Genomic DNA, 21786 nt, shown 5'->3' on the forward strand with positions numbered 1-21786 from the left:
TAAAAATAGCAAATTTTTTTTCATATAAACGTCTGTCCTAACTTGCTTCGTTTTCTAGATACAGGGTGTAAGTTTTAAAAAAAATTCTGTTTTTTTAGCAATCACTCAAAAACCTTTCAGCCGATTTAAATAAAATTTGGTAGGTTTCTTTGTCATCATAAGGGCCTTCCTTTGGTGGGGAAAAATAAATAAAATCCGATTTTTTAAAAAAACACCCTGTATCTAGAAAACGAAGCATACTAATGAACAAATTCTTTCATTACTCCAAAAAGTCGGCCAATCTCGTATTGGCTCGAACTTTTTTAATTCGATTTTGGGCAGTTTCATTTTGCGTTATGTCGTTTAGTGAAATCGCTATTAACCTCTTCTGGTTTGATAACAAATCAATTATACCTCACCTTTAACTGTGTAAACGTACCTGAATATTTTTTCGTACTTTCTTTTTCCTGCAGCATGGTTTCTTCTGACGTTTCCTGTTCCCATAATTTATCCATAACCTTATCAGATTTTCGTAAATATTCCATCAATATACATGTCAATTGTTCCTTAAGATATGCAAAATTTCCGGAAAAATAAAACTCCCGGGAAATTTTCCAGAATTTTGGAAACGGTTCGATTTTCTTGAAAAATGTCTCGTTAGATTTGTTACTTCATTATCTTTCCAACGATACCACATACACGTGTTATAAAGAAAGATTTTTTCTATTAGTATTTATTCTAGTAGTATATTGTGATACAATAACGGATTTTTAAAATGTTGAATACTAAGCGAACATTCAGAATTTTCAGTAGAAAAAGTGAATAAACAAATGCGCAAATGGTAATTTTAAATTATTTTTATTGCGAAGAAAACTTGAACTCAGTAATATAAAATATAATAAACTGATGATTTAAAATGATGTAAATTAAGTAAGAGATTTTCTATGATGTGAAAATATGAATTGAGTATTCCTATTTTTCGTGCGTGAACAAATCAATTGTTGGGAACATTAAACAATTGTAAATAAATAAACAACGATGAAGTATACAGCAACCAATTATAAACGCTGAAGTTTATGTACTGCCTAAATGTAACATCATAAAGCAAAATTACGGTTGGCGCCAAATTTCATAAAATATATCATAATGACATCTCACGGTATTTTCTTAAACACTGATAGTATAATTTCCTACGAGTAAACTACACTTCAGTGACTTAACGTTAGATGTCAGAACAATATATTTTTGTCTAAAGTCCCTAGTACTAATCTAGGGACTTTATTTTTGTCTACAGTGCCTTTATAGTGCAGGCGATTTTTGGAAAAAAGGAAGGTTATACACTGCCTTTTTTTTTGCCCCGAAAAAAAAATTGTCTCAGATCGTCCCGGAAAAAAATTTTTCTAATAGAACGTGGCCTGTAGAATCCATAATTTCAAACAGTTTCAAGATTGGGCTACTAGTTCAAAAGTTACAGCCCTTTGAATTTTCTTTCGAAATTGGTTTCTAGTCTATAACTTTTGATTGAGAAGTCTGATCGAAAAGTACGAATTGTTTTGGATTCTACGCACCAAAATTAATAAGAAAAAGTGTTTTCCCGAGAAATTTTGGTGAGTCGAGTTTTGGAAAAAAGGAAGGTTATACACTGCCTTTTTTTGCCCCGAAAAAAAAATTGTCTCAGATCGGCCCGGAAAAAAATTTTTCTTATAGAACGTGGCCTCCAGAATCCATAATTTCAAACAGTTTCAAGATTGGGCTACTAGTTCAAAAGTTAAGCCCTTTCAATTTTCTTTCGAAATTGGTTTCTAGTCTATAACTTTTGATTGAGAAGTCTGAATAAATGGCAGTTCAAAATGAACGGAGTCTTGCAAGATCTGTAGAGCAATTGTAGTTTAAAGGCCCGGTTTTTGAATAGATAATTTAAATGTATTTTTGTCTATTTTTAAAATTTCCGGGCCTATGGTAAAAAAATCAGACGGCCAGGCGCGGATTTAAAGAGGGGGCGCGCGCCCACTCCTAGACAATTCTTGATTATTTAATAACTGACCTAAAAATCGTTTTAGTGAAAAAAAATTATAAAATTTAAACTTAAGTAGGTATATATATACCTAATGTTCTTCAGGCACTTCACTGTGTCCCAGATAAGGATTTCTATCATTGGGATTTCGAAAAACATAAAATATATGAAGATGCGCATTGTCGTCTTTGCTTCGGCCTTTTTTCGTTACTGCCTTGTAAACCCTTAGATGATATTATGATGATTTTAATGGAAGAACCATAATATGAACACACTGCTTATCGAATAGGTGATAAATAATAATAATAATAATACCCCTGTGGGTTCGGGGATAGAATAGGCCCACTCTCGCCCTAGAGATCGTAAAAGGCGATCAATGGGCACTAAAGGAGACAAGTCCAACCACCCTTAGTACTTACCTACCCACTTTACTTTCCAACTCCCACGCCCATGTTCCCGACTCTCCTACATATAGTACGCAACACGCAGGTGGATATTTGCTTACGCGAATAACTTGAAGAGTGACGCCTTCACGTGTTCCTAGTCACCCCATATTCTTATGAAAATGGAGTTTAATCAAAGCCTCGGAAAAATGTCGCTACCCGAGGAGCGTCAGGGCACGTCTGCAGCTATCGCTGGGTGAACAGGCGGCCGCTCGTCGGGATACCCGAAACCTTTACAGCCGAAAGAAGACCACGGAAGACGACAACGACCACTTGAAGAGGACCGCCAAGAAGAGACCTTTGTGCCTGCTTCTCAACCGCTTGTGGATGGGACCAGCTCAATGGAAACCTCCAAAAGACGTATGAAATGGGACGAAGGGGCGAATCGCTTCATTTTTGGTACGTATCTGGAGATCACGAAGTTGGAGACAGATAAGACAACATATAGAGGTTACATACTATCCCTAGATTTCCAATGTGCGTGTGTGAATTTTTATTTTATTTTTTAGGACCCTACAGACACAGATATTAATCGTTACTTGATTTTAATCCGTGCGATTAGTTAACCAGGCTAGACCTGAGTTCTCACAAGAAACACCGACCATAATAATAATAATATTTATTATACCGTTATCCGTGTGGGTACACTTACGGTCGTCATTAAAAAAAATATTACAAACAAAATACAAAGGTACAGTCGTGGTCAGAAGTAATGTCCTCCCTTAGAAACTGCAAGTGTAGAAAAAGTATCAATGTGTCAGTTTCTCCGTGATTTAGTTCAATTTCATTTCAATCTTAGGCATTTTCCTCATGTTGAAAAGAAGCTCAAATCTCACAGGAGATCCGGTATATTAATTATGTGCTACACTTGAGATAATCGAGGGACATTACTTCTGACCAAAACCGTACATTCAGAGACTAACTAACAGAGGAGGATAACAAAGTACAATTTTACATATTACATCGCATAACAGTTTTTCATGAACACTTCCTGACAATAAAAAGCATGTTTTGAAAGAAATGTTTTGAGAGCTCCAATGGGCAGAGATCTTATATTACTAGGAAGGCTGTTGTAAAGAAGTTGAGATTGGCGGACTACACCATCCTGTGTTTTTGACAACCTACAGTACTTAGTTCGAATGTTATGCTTAAGCCTAGTATCGTGATCGTGTACGTTAGAGGAAGGGGGCGTAATTTTGGATACTTTTTCTTAATTCAATTTTTTGAACCGAAAAAAAATTTTTTTATTTATTTTTTTGTAAAAAACACGTGATGCATACAAAACCATTTATTTTACCCTTAAAAGATATAAAAAATAGGCCCAAATAAAAAATGACACTTTTTGAAATAAAAAAGTATCCCAAATCCAATATTGGGAACCTATTTTTGTAAACAAAGATTGCAGACGTAAGTTCTTTTGTCACTACCAGCACAGTCTTCATGTGACCACCTGAAACAAATGGAACACTGTATCCAGTTTTCTCCGTTTTGGTCCTCTGAATAACGTCCAGTGCAGAAAATATACTTTGCATCAACTTTCTTGATCGGGATCCATATTTGACTCGTCTTCATAAGGAACATCTTTTGATGAGTCTGAGGATTCAACTTCGTCTTCCACTTTCTTTAGTTTTTTATTTTTGAAAACCTTTTTAGTTTGGTTTGAATTTTTGAATTCCTATTTTTGGATATCCAATTTTAAGACACCTTGCCTATCCAAAATTGGGCAACCTTCCTGTTCAATGTTTGGTGAGTAAAATAAAAAAAATCTTTGACAGGAATGTTCAATTCAGATGCTGGTTTTCATTTTAACAATATTCTAGTATATGCATGCCAAATTTCACTTAAATACTTTTAATTTTTACCTTTTTATAACGGATTTTAACAGGAGAAACGAAAAACTCTGATTCACAAATAAACATGTGATTTTATGGTACCACCTAGTGGTGCACAACTGAACTATACCGTCTACACAGGATTATTTTGTGTTGGAAAACTATAGTTTTGTCCACTTAATTACAGAGAACTGTCAGTAGGTTTCGAGATAATCCAGTATCCAAAATTAGGCAACTGTCCAATATTAGGCGACTTTCCTCTACATTGTTTTTTGCCATTGATAAGTTCTGCTTAGCATAACACATTGCTTCGAAAATGAACACGCAAGGAAAGGTAAGAATGTTCAGTTCAATAAAAGCCTTCTTAACAAGGTATTTATTAACATTTCCATTGTTATGGGACGCCCGCGGCGCGCCTGTTCCTTCTTAGCAATTTCTTCGTCACTGTCTTGATATAGAGGGAGTCGTAGGAATGTTGCAACAATTGGAAAAACCAATACGTAAAATTGCGACCACATCTATATCTCTGGACCCATCGCACACGAATTCCGGCCGGAAAAGTTACACATCAACGTTGCCAGTTTAGATAGTGTATGGTCGGTTGCCTAAGTGGCAGTAAGCATACGATGGTCATTACTTTTGTCGGTGATATCACCTATCCAAAAGTTGCTGTGTGTTTACGCGCGGAAAAAATGAATGCTCGTAGTTTAAAACCCCTCTTTTACTTATTTGAATCATTTGAAATTTAATGAAATGCCATACGTAGGGGGAATGGCTTCAAAATTTGAATCAGTTATTGCTCCTGTCCGAAGATGCCTTTAAACGGAAAATTAATAAATTATTAATCGGAGAGCGAAATTTAACATAATTTTATTATTGTTTTGTTTTTTTTCTTTCCTTTGTTGGTAGGTAGTTACTCAGTGGATTTGTGCTTGTTTTCAATCATAATTGAACTACTAATTGTTTTATTTCGTAGAATCTATGTGTATAAATATATTCTTTGTGTGTCTAGGGCAGGGGTCGGCAACCTGCGGCTCTTTTTATTGTAAAGTTGCGGCTCTCTGCATTTATCTAAAAAAATTAGTTCATTTTTTCAAAATTCATGTTAATGGATCTTATTTTATTACGAAATTGAAAGTACACTTGCAGCACATAATTACCTAATTTGTGACACTTGTTTGTCTTTTTTTATTATCATAGCCTACTCCGATGTATAAACATAAGAAAAAAACTTGAATAACCTAAAAATTATGAACTTTAAGCGCACACCTCGTGTAAAAATTGAAGAGGACACAAAACACAATCGAATAGCGAAATAAAATAGTGGTAGTTGAAAATTTGAAAAATAATAGTTATGGTACTTTGAACAAATGACATTGAAGTACAAATATTCAGGATGTTCTATTTAAAAAAAGCATGTATTTATTGACACCGTAAAAATGGGACACCCTGTACATTCAAAAATAATAGTAGATCTGCAACCATCTATAGTTGACATTATTTTGCACACAAGATTTTTTTTAAATCTTTTTTGCCAGGTATAAGCTAGGAAGGCTGCAGTACCCTGTATATATGACCAAATACTATAGCAGGTAGGCATTGATTCGAAAATTTTTAGTGGCTCTTTAAAAACTGGAAAATTTTGCATATTGTAACTGTTGACTCTTCCGTTTCAATAAGTTGCCGACCCCTGGTCTAGGGGTACAGGGGGAAGAACAGGTAACCTACTGGTTTATCTGACCCTGAACCTATTGGTTATGGTGTAGGAACCATTTTTTTCTTAATCAATAAAAAACCATTATTATTATCATTATTATTATATACTTCAAAAATGCGATATGGTGCGCGTTTCTGAAAAAGCGGCCCTGTTTTTTTGCCATTTTGTATATACAGAACATAAAATCTGAAGCTGGAGGACCAGGAGAACATGAACCCCCAGGAAGCTACCAATGTCATTCCAGAAGGTCACAATAATGCCGATAATACCGTTTCCTACATTATGAGGTAAAATTCAAATGGTAAAATTAACCTTAAATAATTGATTACTTTTGCCGTAGTTCTTCTTGGTCTTACAAGCTTCAAATGCGGAAATGGAATTTCAATTGAAAGCTTCATTCATGGAATCGTCGCAAGCTCGGTCTGGATAGTGGATGAAATGGTACTTCTTCGCTTTGGGCCAGCCGATTTAAAGGTAGGTGGTTCTCTTTCGATAAGCAAGGAAAAAACGGTTTGGGATGTAAAACTAAGTCTTGGCATTCGATTATCAGATCGAGATTAGATATATTATTATTTCTTTTACACTTACCGATACATATTAGGCTCATATTTCAATTCAATTGAAGGTAATGTGACCCCCCTCCCCCCTCCGGTCTCGTCATCCACTGATCTCGAAAAAGAGTCGCCCTGGAAAGAAGTTATACTTTGTACAAACGAATTTATTTCGATGAGACCTTTCATTAGAATACCACGAAGAGTAGAACGTGAGTTAACCCCCCATATAGCACACTACGTACGTGGTACGTTTTTCGTATTTTTCACGTACGTTCGTCTATGTACAAAATATGTATGTACTTTGTACGTGCAATAACGGATGAAAATAAGGGAGTTGGCATGTACGTCCACAGAATGTACATTTTCGTACAAACGTACGTACATAATACGTACACTGTACGTACAGTGTGTACGTACTCGTTTGGTACAATGCTGTGCCAAAGGAACGTACCATGTACGTACAGCGTACGGCGGTGGTACATGACTGTACGTATGATGCACGTACGTTTGTACGGAAATGTACGTTCTATGGACGTACACAGTACGTACTTGTGCTATATGCCCCCCCCTCCCTTTTTTCAAAAGTTGGCACCACTAAAGGTATGCGTCTGCAAAATCTGACATAAATTGGATGTCATATGTAAAAGTTATGCATCTCAAGAAATAATTCATGGGGGGCCCTCCCTTTAAAGTTATTGTATACCTAGTAGGGAGAACTGTATTCCGCTAGGCGGCGATATTGTAGCAGTTATTAGCAAAGCTATAGTCGATCCGTTATTACTATTCCGATATGTAATTAACCCCACTAAATGCATAGTTAACTTTTTTTACCTCACGTCGTCGATTAAACATAAACAATTCTATTAAACAAACTGCTTCGCGTTATTGTTGACGTGCAGAATAAGAATGAACAAAATACGGTACCGCAACGGTTAAGCGATTCTAGGTCGTATCGCCTACGTCAAAGAATATTAGGTAATTAAGGTGAATTTCGCTTGCATCCACTTTTGTTTACAGTAATGTTGTTTACGCCTACCTGATGCAATTAAACTGCAGTTCTAAAATTCAATTCGATAAAATTTTTAAAACTGCAGTTTAATTGCATCAGGTAGGCGTAAACAACATTACTGTAAACAAAACTGGATGCAAGCGAAATTCACCTTAATTAACATTCTTTGACTAAAACTGCTGAAAAAAGGAAACAAAAGACCATTTCTTAAAAATTCCTTCTGAAAAACATTTTTGTGTTCTTTGGTCACAATTCATTCGATATATGTGATACAATTGTCAGGGTTGGCAAAAATCTGGGTTTTTGTATGCTTTGGGTAATTATCTCGATTTTGTCTCATTTTGTGTCTCAAATTTTTTGGGCTTTTGTATGGGTTTTTGTGTTGGGTTTTTGTATAGGTCGTTGGGTGGGTTTTTGACACAAAAACCCTGTGGGTTTTTCATTTTGCCAACCCTGACAATTGTACTAACAATAAAAAATTTTCTCGCATGGTGAATTTTACTCTGCGCGGATAATTAATGCGCGATTTTGTAGGGCTTGTTAAATCTACACTAAAACCAGATAAGGCATTATATACGCATAATTGGAGGCGCATATCATTCTAGCTTAAGACACCGAAAGAATTATAATGATATCGTTCCTAGAAATAGAAATATGACGGTGGAAATATACAAAAACGTGGAGTTACTATCGTCGTTTTATCTTCCAAAGACTTTAAACCTTAAAATTAACTATTTCCAGTGTTACTAAAAATTAACAAACACTATCATTTAATTGTCTGTACTATTGACCAGCTGTCATTGAAATTTTGTGGCTCTATGTTAAACGGATTCGGAGTAAAAAAATAAATAGTAGTTGTCGTAGGCCCTATATGGTCTAAGCGTAGGCCTCGGTCAGGAGGATTTACAAGGTGAATTTGGGAAAAAGGTTGGAATTTAAATCTAGCTACCTTAAGTCATTGCAACGACAGAAATGATTCTCTTAGACTACATCCTCCTCGGGTGTTTCATCCCTCCAGTGATACCCAGTAAGCGTATTCCTTTCTTTGTCATCTCTTTACAGTATTTAATTGAAGGTGCATCAGAATGTTCCCTAGAAGTCGTGTTACACAATTGGTACGTAACAATTATGTTTTGTTACTGCTTTACGTCCCCGTTTAAAGTAACAGAGATTTTGAAAACACCACTCAGTGGATTTGGCGCAGAGATCGAAGGTACCAAATTTCATCGACGGTGCAACTTGCATGTCAAGCGTCACCCCTCGCGTACACGTGGACGATAGAAAAGTTGTCAACGCTAGCAAGCGACGCAGACGGCCACGCGGAGATCTTTACCGAATTTAACAATCGGTCACAGTTCATTCTGGACTATTACGATTTAGGTACTGGATTATACGTCCTCACCCTGATCGTAACCCACACTCAAGATCAGCAAAAAGATCAAGATCAGGTAAATCTCGACAGTCTAAAATGACAACATCGTCCTTCTCTGTGCTAGTGCCTGATTAACATCCGAGCTGAAATGCCAGTACCAGTAATTCTAGGCGGAAACGTCCGGGTGGTCCCGAGTGGGAAACCTTTTAGAGTTGACGGAAAACACTCTGTTAATTACGACGTGAGCCCGGACCAAGAAGCTTTATTGTATTACAAATGGGAATGCGTGTCCCACACAAATCCCGACGACAAATTCTGCGCACAAGGAGAGCTGTCACACAGTAACTAACCTTCGGGTTAAATGCCCAATTTACAATGGCGCGTTTCAGGGAACGAAATGGTAATGCCTGCCGCACGAGACGGTGACCGGCTGACCGTATTTTTGAGCGTCTCAACCGAGCACAGCCCTTGGATTCGGGCGAAGCAAGAGATTATTGTGCAAGACGGAGGATACCAAATAAACATAGAGTTAGTGCCTCAAAGTAGCGCCAAAAGATTTCGCAATTGCGTTTTAGGTGCGTACGAAATTGTCGGAACACCATCAATTATCGGTCGACAATTTACCTTGAGGCCTTCTGCGAGGATTGTCCCGGAAGAAACTACACGTGGAAGATGACACCGGGTCCGCGCAATAAAAAGGTGCAAATCGATTTTGATCGCGAGACTCTCAGTAGTAATAGCAAACTGATCATCAAAAAAGAGGTTTTAGTGCCAGGGGATGAGTACCAGTTTGTTGTTTGGCGTACGACTTAAACCGCTGCGCTTGTTATTTATTTTAACAACTTTAGATGGTAGGAGTTACGCGTATGAGGAGCTGAGAATCGCAAATATGCCCCGGATGGAAGGCGAGTGCAGTGTAACTCCAAGCGATGGCATTTGTTTAGAGACGCTCTTCGAAATTTCGTGCGAGGGCGTTGTGCACGTTGCACCTGTCAGGTACACGCTGTACCAGAACGATTCAGGTTTTGTCGTTCCTTTGAGCGAAAATGTCGACGGAAGCTTTTCTCTTCATTTGCCGAGTAGTGCCAGAAAGCTGTTTGTTAAAATTGAAGATCCGGAGGGGCTGTACATTGTTAAAGAATTATCAGTCAAGGTGCGCTTTCACTTACTCAACTCCTTTAGCCGATATATTCATTTGAAGGTATTCCCGGCCAGTGCGGGGACTCTGGATCGCTACCATGAGAGCATTAGCCAAATTAAAGCGTCCGGAAATATCGAACAAGCAGTTCAACTTAGTTACATAACATCTGAGGAAGCGAAGACAACTGAACAATCGGAAGTGGTGCATAAAACAGAATTGAAGAAGAAGATAATTCAAGAATTAAGCCAAGTGAACTTGCCCGAATTTCATTTCCAAGTTAAACTAACCACTGTCTACAGATACCCATTAAAACCCAAAACGATGTTCTTCAGGTCGCCGCGGTCAGTAGAAACCTATGGGAAATAGAAACGCCCTACGATCGGGAATTTGAGAAGGTTTCCGTGCAACTATCGGCGAAAATTGCCGAAGATCAGTTGAAGCTCTTGCAAGAAGCTCCATATCCGAGTACGTTTCACTTAGACGTTTCTAACGCCATTCCGTAAGTTGTCCGAATGTTTCACCACCACGGCAGCATCCGATTTAGATCCTTGACGTGGGTAGCAAACCAGAGCCTAAGTCCCCAGTTGGAGGATGTGCTTGTTGATGATATTGTATTTGAATTAACCACCCCCGATGTCATGTATCCGAGTATGTCGGAGGATTATCCAGTTTACCACGACGCAGACCTGAATTATTTAAAAAAATTAGGAGACGTAAGTAGCCGGAATACCTCTATCAATTCAGTGGGGTAGCAACTTTTTAGCACAAGGAGATAACAAAATGTGCCATCGCCACCTTGTCATTATCAGGGCTTGGTGTAGGGCTGACGTTAATACCTGGAGAGCCAATTTATCAGGCAAACAGTCCAAATACAATTAACGTGTTAGCCGGTAGTGGCAGACTTCTGTCCAACGTAATGGTGGGCGACTACGAAACCGGTTTTCTTATCGCGGCATCGCCCAGCCTGGCCAATGAAACTAAAGCCATTGGCGTGGTAATACCAAGTAGGCTTATCGCCTTAAACGCTTTTTCCTCAGATCGTAGCATATCCGCAAAATCCCTACTGGTGGCACCCCATAAACCTCTCCACGATTGTTGTAAACGCCAACTACTACAATGGAAAGCATCAGGTCATTAACACCGAGAAACCCCTGCAATTACTGCTCAAAGCAAACTGGACTGATCCATTAATATTCCACTCAACAGTTACAGTACCGCCCTCAAACGAGTGGCTGCCCAACTACATCGCGGTGCATCGCATCGACGTAAAGCAGGGGGCTGCGTTGATTGTGCATTTTTATAACCTGCACGAAAACACTTTTGATGTTGGTGACTCTTTGCGTCATTGGCGAGACGCTCACCTTCTATTTTTAGATTGCTTTCACTTACAACAGAAGGCCAAACCTCGCAGACTTCTCCAACAAAGTCACAATAAATAAAACTACTCCTTGGGCATTATTCCTTTATCCTACAGACCTCAGGGATTTTGGCGACGCTTGGTTCTACATAGGCGTCCTTCCCAACAACCAAATGCTGGAGGTAAGACTTTGCTTTGCTCGCACGCGCTCACTTTGCCTTAGGACGGAATGGCTAATGTATCCTTGGCGTACGAAATATCTTTCACCACTCCAATTTGCCATTACTGGAGCGATAACTTTGAAGAGTGGATTTCATCAGATTGCCAGGTGATCTTCCGTGTTATGGGCACTATCTACCGGTGTCAAATTAGCCCCCTACTTTTGGAATTTTCAGAATATTTTTATTTCAATCGTTTGTTAGTAATTTGTTGGTGTTAGTTACATTTTGACGTTTTTTGGTTGATTTAATTATTCAAAATTCAACAATTTGGGCGTACTCTTGATGACCGCAAAGCTCTAAAAACACAATTTTGACAACTACTCGCGTTAAATTTTTCATATTTGTTTCGTCAAAATCAAGTCCTGACCTAGGACGCCCCTTTGTTTATCTTGAAATGGACTCGTCCATCAGTTGACGTTTAGTTTTTTTAAAATGGCGGAAAATTCTCATTTTAAGGAAAATACGCCCTTTCGTGGCGACAAAAGGCTTCCAACACATGCGGATGGAAATTTTAGAATGTTTAAGCCCTCAGGGACGTGTCCGCGCCCTATTTAACTCAAAATCGCAAAACGCTTTACTGATGACGTCATCGGTGCATGATTTAAGGGTTTCTTTGCAAATTTAAGGGTGAAGAAGTGTATCAATCAAATTTTCACCGTATGAACCCTCAACGTTTCATGGACTACTCGATTCCGTCGAGAAACTTGAGTAACCTCAAAAAAGGCCGTGACCTTCAGTTGCGTACTAACATTATATTGAGCAAGTATATCGGGCCGAAAATAATGTCAGCGAATCAGTATCTTGTTATAGAACTACGTTTTCGCAAGGATCGCCGTTTTCTAATTAGGTTTAGATGAAGGACGGGACAGGCGGGGCGCGTGTTGGGCCGTAGGTAAGCGTCGGTTACCGCCGCGGACGTAGAGGGACGGGTCTACAGGGGAGCCCTAGCTATACATATATAAACAAAAGGATAGGTACAATAATGCACACCAAATGACCTAAAACTAAGAAATCTGAGTAAAGGTAGGAACATGTACAATATTGAACCGTACCTAAGTCTTTATTACATTTGAGTTTTGAATAATTCCAACCAACAAACACCGACAAACGACCAACAAACGATTGCAATAAAAATATTCTGAAAATTCCTAAAGTGGTGGGGGGGGGGGGGGGGGCTAACTTGACACCGATCACTTTCTTCTTACAGACCGGCGAACTGACAAATAAGGATCAAATCCACTGTTTCTGCACGCACCACTCCTCCTACGCCGGAAGTTACCTTAATCCACGTCACAAGTTCGACCCCTATTACGAGGTTAAATTTGTACTGCAAGCCCAAGTCAACAACCTAATCTTCATATGGGTTCTGATAATTTTTCTGCTCTACTGCACCGCTTTGATGTGTGGCCTGAAAGTTCCGGCATACACAGATCGACAGGTTGCTTTCGTGTTTCGTCTCCGTTAGTTTCCATTATGATATTACAGGTTCTATTTCTGCCAGATAACGTTGAAGAAGGATACGCGTATTTGGTTATTGTAAAAACCGGATCGCAATTCTTCTCGGGTACCTCGTCAAACATCGGGCTCGTAATTTATGGGTTGGAAGAGTGCAGTAAGGTAAGACCAATTTACCGAAATGGGCCGGTTTAATCAATTTTGCGCAAGGCGCATTTGCTGAATTATCCAGATCCCAACGAGAAGCTTCTGCAAAGAGGCGGTGAGGACTGGTTCGTCTTAACCAGTGGGAAATGTTTGGGGGAGATCGATTATATTTGGCTGTGGTTTGACTCGGTGGGCCAGCGGCCTTCGTGGTAAGTACCGGTAACTTCCTCTAGGGGTCATAATCTAGGCGTAGGTACTGCGAGTGGGTCAAAATCCTTGATGTGACAACCGGACAGGATTGGTTCTTTGACGTACAGGCACTGTTAGCCGTTACGGATGACGGCTACTGTCGTGTCGCTGTTAGTCCTTCGTCAAAGGTGCGGAAGACGGGATGGGTTACTTTTATCAATCAACACGCTTGGAATGTGACTCAAACGTAAGTCAACAAGTTGTAAGACGTACTTTTTACCCGTTTCTAGCACAATTGGCAAACTGGGTTATCAAGAACGCATAACGGTGGTATTATCGACTGTTTTGACTACATCATCATTTAGTCTTCTTCTACACAATCGACCATCGCTGAGGTTGTTGTACGGTCTTGGACAAGGTCACTTCTCCTACAAGCCCGAGCTACTTGCACTAGCCATTTTAAGTGCTTTAGCCTCATTTGGTATTAATCGCGTATTTTTTACGTTCTTCAGCAATAGCGAGCACTATCTGCTGACTTGGTAAGGGAAGAATATGCTACACGTACAGCTTTAAACGATTAACAGGATAGGGCTGATAGCAACGATTCTAATTAATCTTGCCTATCTCATACTGTTTGGGTTCGGAAATTCGAATGTAACGGCGCTAATGTGGATGACCTCTACACTATCATCGCTAGTCCAAGTCGTACTGTTGGAGACCCTTTACGGATTGTTAAACCGGGCGCAATCTCAGGTAAGCCAGTACAAAAGAACATTCGTTAGTGCACCGCACCATAGGAAACTCCAATTGATCTCCGCGAAGTTCTGGCGGAGGCCCAACGACAAAAGCACAAGCTGAACGAAAAGTTTGGACCTTCACTTTTACGTCCGTACTTTACTACGAAATACCGAGCCTTAACCGTCGAGGAATGGAAGGTGGGGGGTATTCTTTCAATCTCGCGCTTATTTTCGTCTTTAGGCAAAGCGCGAAGTGGAAATGGAACGCTATAGACTGGCAACACTGCTGCAGGACCTTTTCATGTTCATTGTCTACATTGTGCTGCTTTACCTCGTTGTATTAGCCAATCGGGACACTCGGATTGTCTATGGCAATGAATCCATAAAAAATTTGATGGTTTCGGAAGATTTCGAGGACATTAAGGAGATCGATGAGTAGGCCATCTGCTTTAAATCAAACCAAAATTGTTCCGTTCCAGCATTTACGAGTACGTAAACGAAAGTTTGATACCGACGCTTCACTCCACTCGCTGGTACGGAGCGTGGACGACTAACGAGCCCGGTCTGATGGCCGATTTCAACACGAAAATTTTGGGGGTCGCGCGACTGCGGCAAGTGAGAGTGAGCGAGGATTGCATATTTTCGTCCCATTTTCAAGCCGAGTTGTTGTGCTTACCCGAGTACGCCCAAGGTCACAATGACGTACTCGGGTACGCGGAATATTGGGAGCCGCTTACTCAAGTTGCGGTTCCGAGATTCGCTGACGCTTGGAGGTACAAGGTTGATGGGATGAACACGTTTGGTAATTCACCATCGGGCGATATACCCACATTTGGTATCCTTCATTGCAGGTTTCATGGGTGGGTACCCCAATGGCGGCTATGGGGCGCTATTAGGACGCACTTTGTACAACTCTTACTATAATCTTCACTATCTTGAAGATACCCAATGGGTCACACGCAGTACCAGAGCGGGTATTATCGAGTTTTTGGCATACAACGCTAATTATAATGTATTTCACGTTGTCACGTTGATCGTGGAAAGTAGTGCTACTGGTCTCATAACCACATCCTCCCAAGTAAGTTGAAATATACAGAGTGACTAATAAAGATGGAACCAAAGCGCTGGTGTGAGATATCGGTTTGAAAGTTTTAGCCTATGAAATGAATCTGAAATGACGTATAAAAGGACAAAATATTTTAAAAAAGATTACGGTCTTACAGTTGCTTTGAAAACTGGGTCGATGTTGGGTATTGTAGGAAATATAGTATAGATTTTTATTTTGATTTTCGACATTTACCACAATTTTGGATATAATTAAAGCCGTTGATAAAACGAATTAATGGAGATCTACTAGGAGATCTATTTGCAAATCTACATTGTTTTTGGCGATTTATCATCTGCTAATAAAACGCATTATTCGTACGAATAGTTCTTTTTTCATCTTTTATCGAAAAAGGGCTCAGAAGTAAAAAAATGAAAAATGACCCCTGAAAACACAACACCCTGTAGATTTTTCACTACCATTGACATGAACAATTATGTAAGCCCTTAATCGTAACTTATATTTAAAACTTGAACGAAGTATCTCAAAAACTGCAGGAGATATAAAGAAAAACTTAAAAAAATCTTGAAATTTTAACAACCTGTAGATCGGTAACGAAGCGTTTGTGGACGCATATTTAAGAACACCCTGTATAAAATCTATGTCATAAACCGACCGACGTATGAGCCGAATACATTTGTCAGCAATTTTTTATAATTTGCATTCAGAGCTGGGCAGAACACTTTCAAAAAGTATTTGAATACTAAATAGTAAATGCTTTGAACAAATCAAAGGTATTTGAATACTAAATACTTTTACGTCCAGCACAAGTGAATACTAGATACAGATACATTGAAAAGTATTCAAATACTTTAAAAAATAAGATTCAAACAAAAGTTACAGCCCTTTGAATTTTTTTTCGAAATTTTTTTTTCCATAAATTTTTATTGAGAGGTCTAATCGAAAACGTACGAATTGTTTCGGATTCTACGCATCAGAATTAACAAGAAAAAGTGTTTTCCCGACAAATTTTGGTGTAGTCGATTTTTGGTAAAAAAAAGGAAGGTTATACACTGCCTTTTTTTGAGGCCCGCAAAAAAAATTGTCTCAGATCGACCCGGAAACAAAATTTTCTTATAGAATGTGGCCTGTAGAATCCATAATTTCAAACGGTTCCAAGATTGGGCTACTAGTTCAAAAGTTACAGCCCTTTGAATTTTCTATCGAAATTGGTTTCTAGTCTATAACTTTTGATTGAGAAATCTGATCGAAAAAGTATGAATTGTTTTGGATTCTACGCACCAACATTAATAAGAAAAAGTGTTTTCCCGAGAAATTTTGGTGTAGTCAATTTTTGGTAAAAAAGGAAGGTTATACACTGCCTTTTTTTGAGCCCCGAAAAAAAAATTGTCTCAGATCAACCCGGAAAAAAAATTTTCTTATAGAATGTGGCCTGTAGAATCCATAATTTCAAACAGTTCCAAGATTGGGCTACTAGTTCAAAAGGTACAGCCCTTTGAATTTTCTTTCGAAATTGGTTTCTAGTCTATAACTTTTGATTGAGAAGTCTGATCGAAAAAGTACGAATTGTTTTGGATTCTACGCCCCAAAATTAATAAGAAAAAGTGTTTCCCAGAGAAATTTTGGTGCAGTCGATTTTTGGTAAAAAAAGGAAGGTTAAGTATTCAAACACTATGCGAAGTATTCGAATACTTCTTAAAGTATTCAAATACCTTGTGAAGTATTCGAATACTAAATATTTCTGAAAGTATTTGAGTTACAAAAACAAATACTGCTTCCATAAAAGTATTTAATTACAAAGTATTTGAATACTTTAAAAGATTTAAATACTAAAAAGTATTTACAAAATCGAATACTGCCCAGCTCTGTTTGCATTGAAAGTTCATACCTTCCTTTAGTGTTTTTAACATTGTCAGGTTTAAATTATCAGGACTTCATTCCGAACGACATACAACGTACGAAGAGTCGCATACTATTTTCAAGAAACCCGACTTTTTATCCGGCTCATATTCCACTGAACTCGTAGAAATCGATTGGCCAAGCTATGGCATCTTTTTTCGTTCTCGAGTCAGATGAGGACGGGCTAAAGAGGATTTTTTCTTCCGAAAAATTCCCCTAAGAATAAATCGAATAATAATACTTATTATTCCCTTGCATAAACATCAAAAAGGCTCATATGCAATAAATAAAGAAGTTGTGTATTTATTAATATCAATCGAAACCTCATTAAGCAAGGATCATGGGATTTATAATTAAATTCCATTGAAAAGTAATTAAAGAAACAACAAAGATAAGTATGGTAGAATGAGACAAATTAATTCTTCTCTTTTTACTTGCTATATTTCGGAACAAGTTAGGCAACTTTACATACTTCGTTTCACTTCAGATAAGATGTGTTTGTGCATATTCTAGCATGAAGAGAAAATTTTTGTCCCGTATGGTTTTTTGACATGGCCGCCATTTTGTTTTTTTTAAATGGCAACATAGGTCTTGCAGCATATCGTTGGAAAGCTTATGTTACCTTCATTACGAATATGCAATGGGAAAAATGCGGTTACGCAAAACTAACCAATTTATTAGAGCGAAATTGTGCGAAAACAAAAATTGTTATCTTTTTTTGAGTTCCATTACATTTTTACCTATCAATTTTAGTTTATTACAAATTGTATTACATCCTCTTTCAACTCAACCAGGGACGTAACAAGTCACTTGCGGGCTCTGGGGTAACACACGGGCCCCACGGCATCATTAAAAAAAGTCAACTCTAACATATAGTACTAGGGATCGGATCGACCGATACCGATATAAATATCGGTCGCGTGGCCGATATGGATGTATCGGCCGCCAATGGCTGATACATCCAAATAATTATGGGGTGGCGACAAGACGGGATCATCGGAAAAAACTGGAATTGTCTCTGGTTAGTTTGATTCGCAGATTAATTAATTTAATTCGTAGTTTAATTATTTAATTACTCAATCCGCGAATTAAATTAATCAATCCATTAATAAAATTAATTGGACCGCTAATTAAATAATTAAACTACAAATCAAATCCATGAATCAAACTATTTAGAGGTGATTCTTAGAAATCAAACCACTAATTAAATTAATCGATCTGCGGATTAACCTAATTACGTTGTAATCAATTTAATTGATGACGTCATGAATTAATCAAATGTCCATAAAGCTCAAATTCGTACCAATATTCAATTAATTTATCAAATCAAAGTCCACAGTCCAAGAAATTCCAGGAAATAATTAAATTATCCCTCGAAAACACCCTCGTCCAATTGACCTTGATTGATCCCGCGAATCTAACCGCGAATAAAATTAAATATTAAATTTTTAGAAAATGGCCGATACGCCGATATTTTTTTCGGGGGCTTTCGGGTATAGCAATATCGGCAAATATTCCGTATCGGTCGATGTGGCAATAATTAACGAGACAATTGAAGTCAAATGCGAAAAGAAACGACATTTTGCCATTTTTTCTTCGTTTTTTGTTAATAACAATATGTTCCGGGAGTTTCCGGCTAGGGGAACCAAAATTTTCGGATTCAGCGGGTTTTTTTCTTCGTTGAATATTCAGCCCACCCCGTAATTTGACTGGACAATAAAACCGTTGTCACACCAGCGCTTTGGTTCCATCTTTATTAGCCACTCTGTATAATACGTGCACTGATTTAAATTCCGTTTAGATCTTAACCGTTCGGTTACTCTTTGTAAAGCAAGAATTCGAACTAATGATCGCAGTCGAATGTGCGGCTTTTATTATCGTGACGATGATTATGCTAACGAAAAATTTGATCATCGCCAAGAGACGTTGGTCCAGCTACATTCGAAGTACGTGGAATATTGTAGACGTCGCCATAATCGCCATGAGTTTGCTGTGCGTTGGGATTTACTACCATCGGTCTGACTTGGTGGGGCAGTTTCTCTATCAGCTGGAACGGGCGAGAAACAATCAGTTTTTGGGTTACTTCCATTTGGTGAGCATGGAGCGTTTCCTGACGGTGCTTGGGGCAGCTCTAATTTTTGTCGCAACTGTGAGGTTGTGGAAATTCCTAAGGTTTATAGCAGGATTTCGTGTAGTGGAGAGGACGTTTGAAATGTCGGCGATCTTCTTGTTGGGCTTATGGGTTTGTCATTGCATATTCATTGCGATGTACACGATTTTGGGGACTAGCCTTTTTGGATCGCGACTGGATGATTTCCATACGTTTTTTTCTACTTTTCGAACTCTGGCGTTGCTTTCGATGGATCTATACGAAGACTTCGACTTTTTGCACTTTGTCGAGGTCGGCGGCTTTCTTGCCATGATTTATTACTCGTCATTCATATTTATAATGCTGATGGTTTACACGATGTACGTTTCCCTGTTAGTGCTTTGCTACTCCGATAGTACCAGCCACTTCTCCAATTTACACCATTCGCGCGATGTTGCAGAGTTCTTTACCGGCGAGTGTAGATACTACAACGCCGTAATACATCGATACATCGGGAATTTTAGGCTTGAGGCTGGAGATGACGAAGAGAAGCGCAAAGTGACGCCCAAAAGCGACCAACACCGGTACGCAAATGTTGTAACGGTTTCTGAACGAAAGCTACGTGCAATGTCAGCTGTTACGCAAAGTCTCATTGCCAAACGCGTTGGTGGAGAACGCAGCATCGACCTGATAGCCAATTTGCTCTACTACCTTGTGACCAAAGATGAAGTCGACGATAACAAAATGCTTGGATTCATCGACCAGCAAGACCATGGTTCACAAATTGTCAGCGATTACCGTCTTTTACAAATGGAGTACGCTGCCAATTACATTATCGCGGCAGGTACTGAAGAGGACTCGCGGATCGAAACTTTTGAGCCAATCAGCAAACAACGTTCGGAAAATGCACTCACTCGTCAATTAAACGACATACTGAAAGCTCTAAAGCTGTTAAAAAAAGTTTTGAAAAGCATTAAGGCCACTTCGAAGACTCTACGGTGCGACTGTTCTTGTAGAAGGAAACGGAACTATTTTATACATTCTGTTAAAAATAAAGATTAAAAAACAGGAGAATTTTGACAGGTGTATACTTTCTCAGTTATACAACTTACATTTTTATCTTACTGAAGAACATAATTTACTATAATAATATAAGTTGATTATTAATTAAATTTCATATAGAACTTTTGATTAATGCCATTGATGGCATTGCGGCTTTGTAGTTTCGAGCATTCTGCCCGCTACCCCGAATTAGGTTTTCCTGCAGTTTTCCTAGTTCGTAAGGGAAGTAGCATTATGCGGGTATGACATGCGGTAGGAAGAGCAGTCTAACCAGCCTCTCGTACGGAAACTAAAATTTCTTGACATAAAGTAGGCATGAAATAGCTCTGAAATGTTTATGGTTTCGTAGGTCTATCGGCGTATATGGGTATATAGCTACTTTTCGTTCGAGCAGAAAAGATAACGGTGTCGGATCAAATGACGATTGTACCGGACTTTATACTGTCTTCGGTAGGTGACGGAAAAGTCGCGAATACTGTCGATAACCCGTCTGAAAGCAGAAAGCAAAAGTAACAAGCCATTTTTCCGAAGATGGCCGAAGATGACGCCACACAGTCAAAACCACATTATGGAATAATGACGTCACGGTTTAAATGCCTCCTTATGTCATCTTTTAGCTCTTCCAAAAACCTTCAACTTTTGATAATAATGTCCTATACCTATCTTTGATATTTTTCAAAATATCTTGGTTTTCCCGGTTCTGATATAGTCCAGGCTAAATAGCTCTAAAATGATTTATTTTCAAAAAAAATTAGTTACTGGGCGAAACCGGGTTTTTCAGGCAGGTGAAATGACTAGAAATTGGGAAAAAATAATTAAAACAGCTGAATTTTTCCGCGGGTGAAATCACGGGGGTTGAAAGGGGTGGAAAGTGGTATTTTGCAAATTGTGGCAAAATTATTGATTTTAGACGAAAATGCTAAATGTAAAAATGTAAAAATGAGCAACTTTTGTATCTGCACTATTTTCACATAATCTCCAATTTTCCTAGAAAAACCGGAAAAACTGTTTTTTTCGTTTTTTATTCTTATTTTTGCGAAAAAATGTCGTAGGGGTTTGAAATTTGGAGGTAACATAACCTGTTTTATGATAAAACAGAAGATAATTCTTTGAGCCTTTAAAGTTGAACCGTTGCCAAGATCTCACGAGTTCTGTAAAAAATCACCTCTTTTTCAAGGGGATGAAAAATCTATTTTTTTCATCGTACAGAGGTGCGCGGGGTAGCAAAATTTTCGTAACGACCTACATTTTAATAATCAAAAATAAAAAATATTAGTCCAATAGAAAAATTTCAAGAAAAGCGGCAAAAACGGGGGGAACAGTTTTAAGATACACCGTTTTTGACAGTAGGTAAATAGGCTTTTTTGCAAATAAATTAACGTGTTGGATCCGCGCTAATAAAAAGTTTTGGAAATCTATCTTCTCTCTCCTCTTTAATGTTGCTAAAATATTTTCTTTTGTTTCCCATCAGTGCCCAACTGCCCTAATTAAAACATCTTTATT

The 21786-nt window shown here is 38.5% G+C and overlaps 2 protein-coding genes across 3 annotated transcripts; both read left to right on the forward strand.

The window, feature by feature from the left end:
* Positions 1 to 8630: 8630 nt before the first annotated feature.
* On the forward strand, positions 8631 to 9788 carry LOC116173047 (polycystin-1-like). Of its 2 annotated transcripts, XM_031490333.1 has the most exons (5): positions 8631 to 8663; positions 8717 to 8996; positions 9045 to 9261; positions 9310 to 9448; positions 9496 to 9788. In XM_031490333.1, the coding sequence occupies exons 3-5, from the start codon at positions 9069 to 9071 to the stop codon at positions 9731 to 9733; spliced, it is 570 nt and encodes a 189-aa protein (XP_031346193.1). In that variant the 5' UTR covers positions 8631 to 8663; positions 8717 to 8996; positions 9045 to 9068; the 3' UTR covers positions 9734 to 9788. The 2 variants fall into 2 exon arrangements, with proteins under 2 accessions (XP_031346193.1, XP_031346194.1); XM_031490334.1 differs by having other exon boundaries at positions 8717 to 9261.
* LOC116174583 (polycystic kidney disease protein 1-like 2) lies at positions 9788 to 20283 on the forward strand. Its single transcript, XM_031492521.1, has 19 exons — positions 9788 to 10073; positions 10122 to 10310; positions 10361 to 10560; positions 10606 to 10774; positions 10825 to 11055; positions 11099 to 11386; positions 11436 to 11600; positions 11642 to 11746; positions 12847 to 13077; positions 13125 to 13256; positions 13305 to 13450; positions 13495 to 13677; positions 13721 to 13969; positions 14015 to 14183; positions 14228 to 14365; positions 14409 to 14602; positions 14647 to 14969; positions 15019 to 15245; positions 18934 to 20283. The coding sequence occupies exons 1-19, from the start codon at positions 9810 to 9812 to the stop codon at positions 20281 to 20283; spliced, it is 4953 nt and encodes a 1650-aa protein (XP_031348381.1). The 5' UTR covers positions 9788 to 9809.
* Positions 20284 to 21786: the final 1503 nt, after the last annotated feature.

This window comes from Photinus pyralis, unplaced genomic scaffold, assembly GCF_008802855.1.
Source record: "Photinus pyralis isolate 1611_PpyrPB1 unplaced genomic scaffold, Ppyr1.3 Ppyr1.4_LG6, whole genome shotgun sequence".
Lineage (NCBI taxonomy): Eukaryota > Metazoa > Arthropoda > Insecta > Coleoptera > Lampyridae > Photinus > Photinus pyralis.

Excerpts from the sequence above, each read along its gene's own strand:
- LOC116173047 (XM_031490334.1), top strand. The coding sequence starts at position 9,069 with ATGCCAGTACCAGTAATTCTAGGCGGAAACGTCCGGGTGGTCCCGAGT. Across the intron at positions 9,262-9,309 it reads ACAAGGAGAGCTGTCACACA|GGAACGAAATGGTAATGCCT; the intron begins GTAACTAACCTT and ends GGCGCGTTTCAG. Across the intron at positions 9,449-9,495 it reads GGATACCAAATAAACATAGA|GTGCGTACGAAATTGTCGGA; the intron begins GTTAGTGCCTCA and ends ATTGCGTTTTAG.
- LOC116174583 (XM_031492521.1), top strand. The coding sequence starts at position 9,810 with ATGCCCCGGATGGAAGGCGAGTGCAGTGTAACTCCAAGCGATGGCATT. Across the intron at positions 10,074-10,121 it reads TTAAAGAATTATCAGTCAAG|GTATTCCCGGCCAGTGCGGG; the intron begins GTGCGCTTTCAC and ends ATTCATTTGAAG. Across the intron at positions 14,184-14,227 it reads TAAACCGGGCGCAATCTCAG|GAAACTCCAATTGATCTCCG; the intron begins GTAAGCCAGTAC and ends ACCGCACCATAG.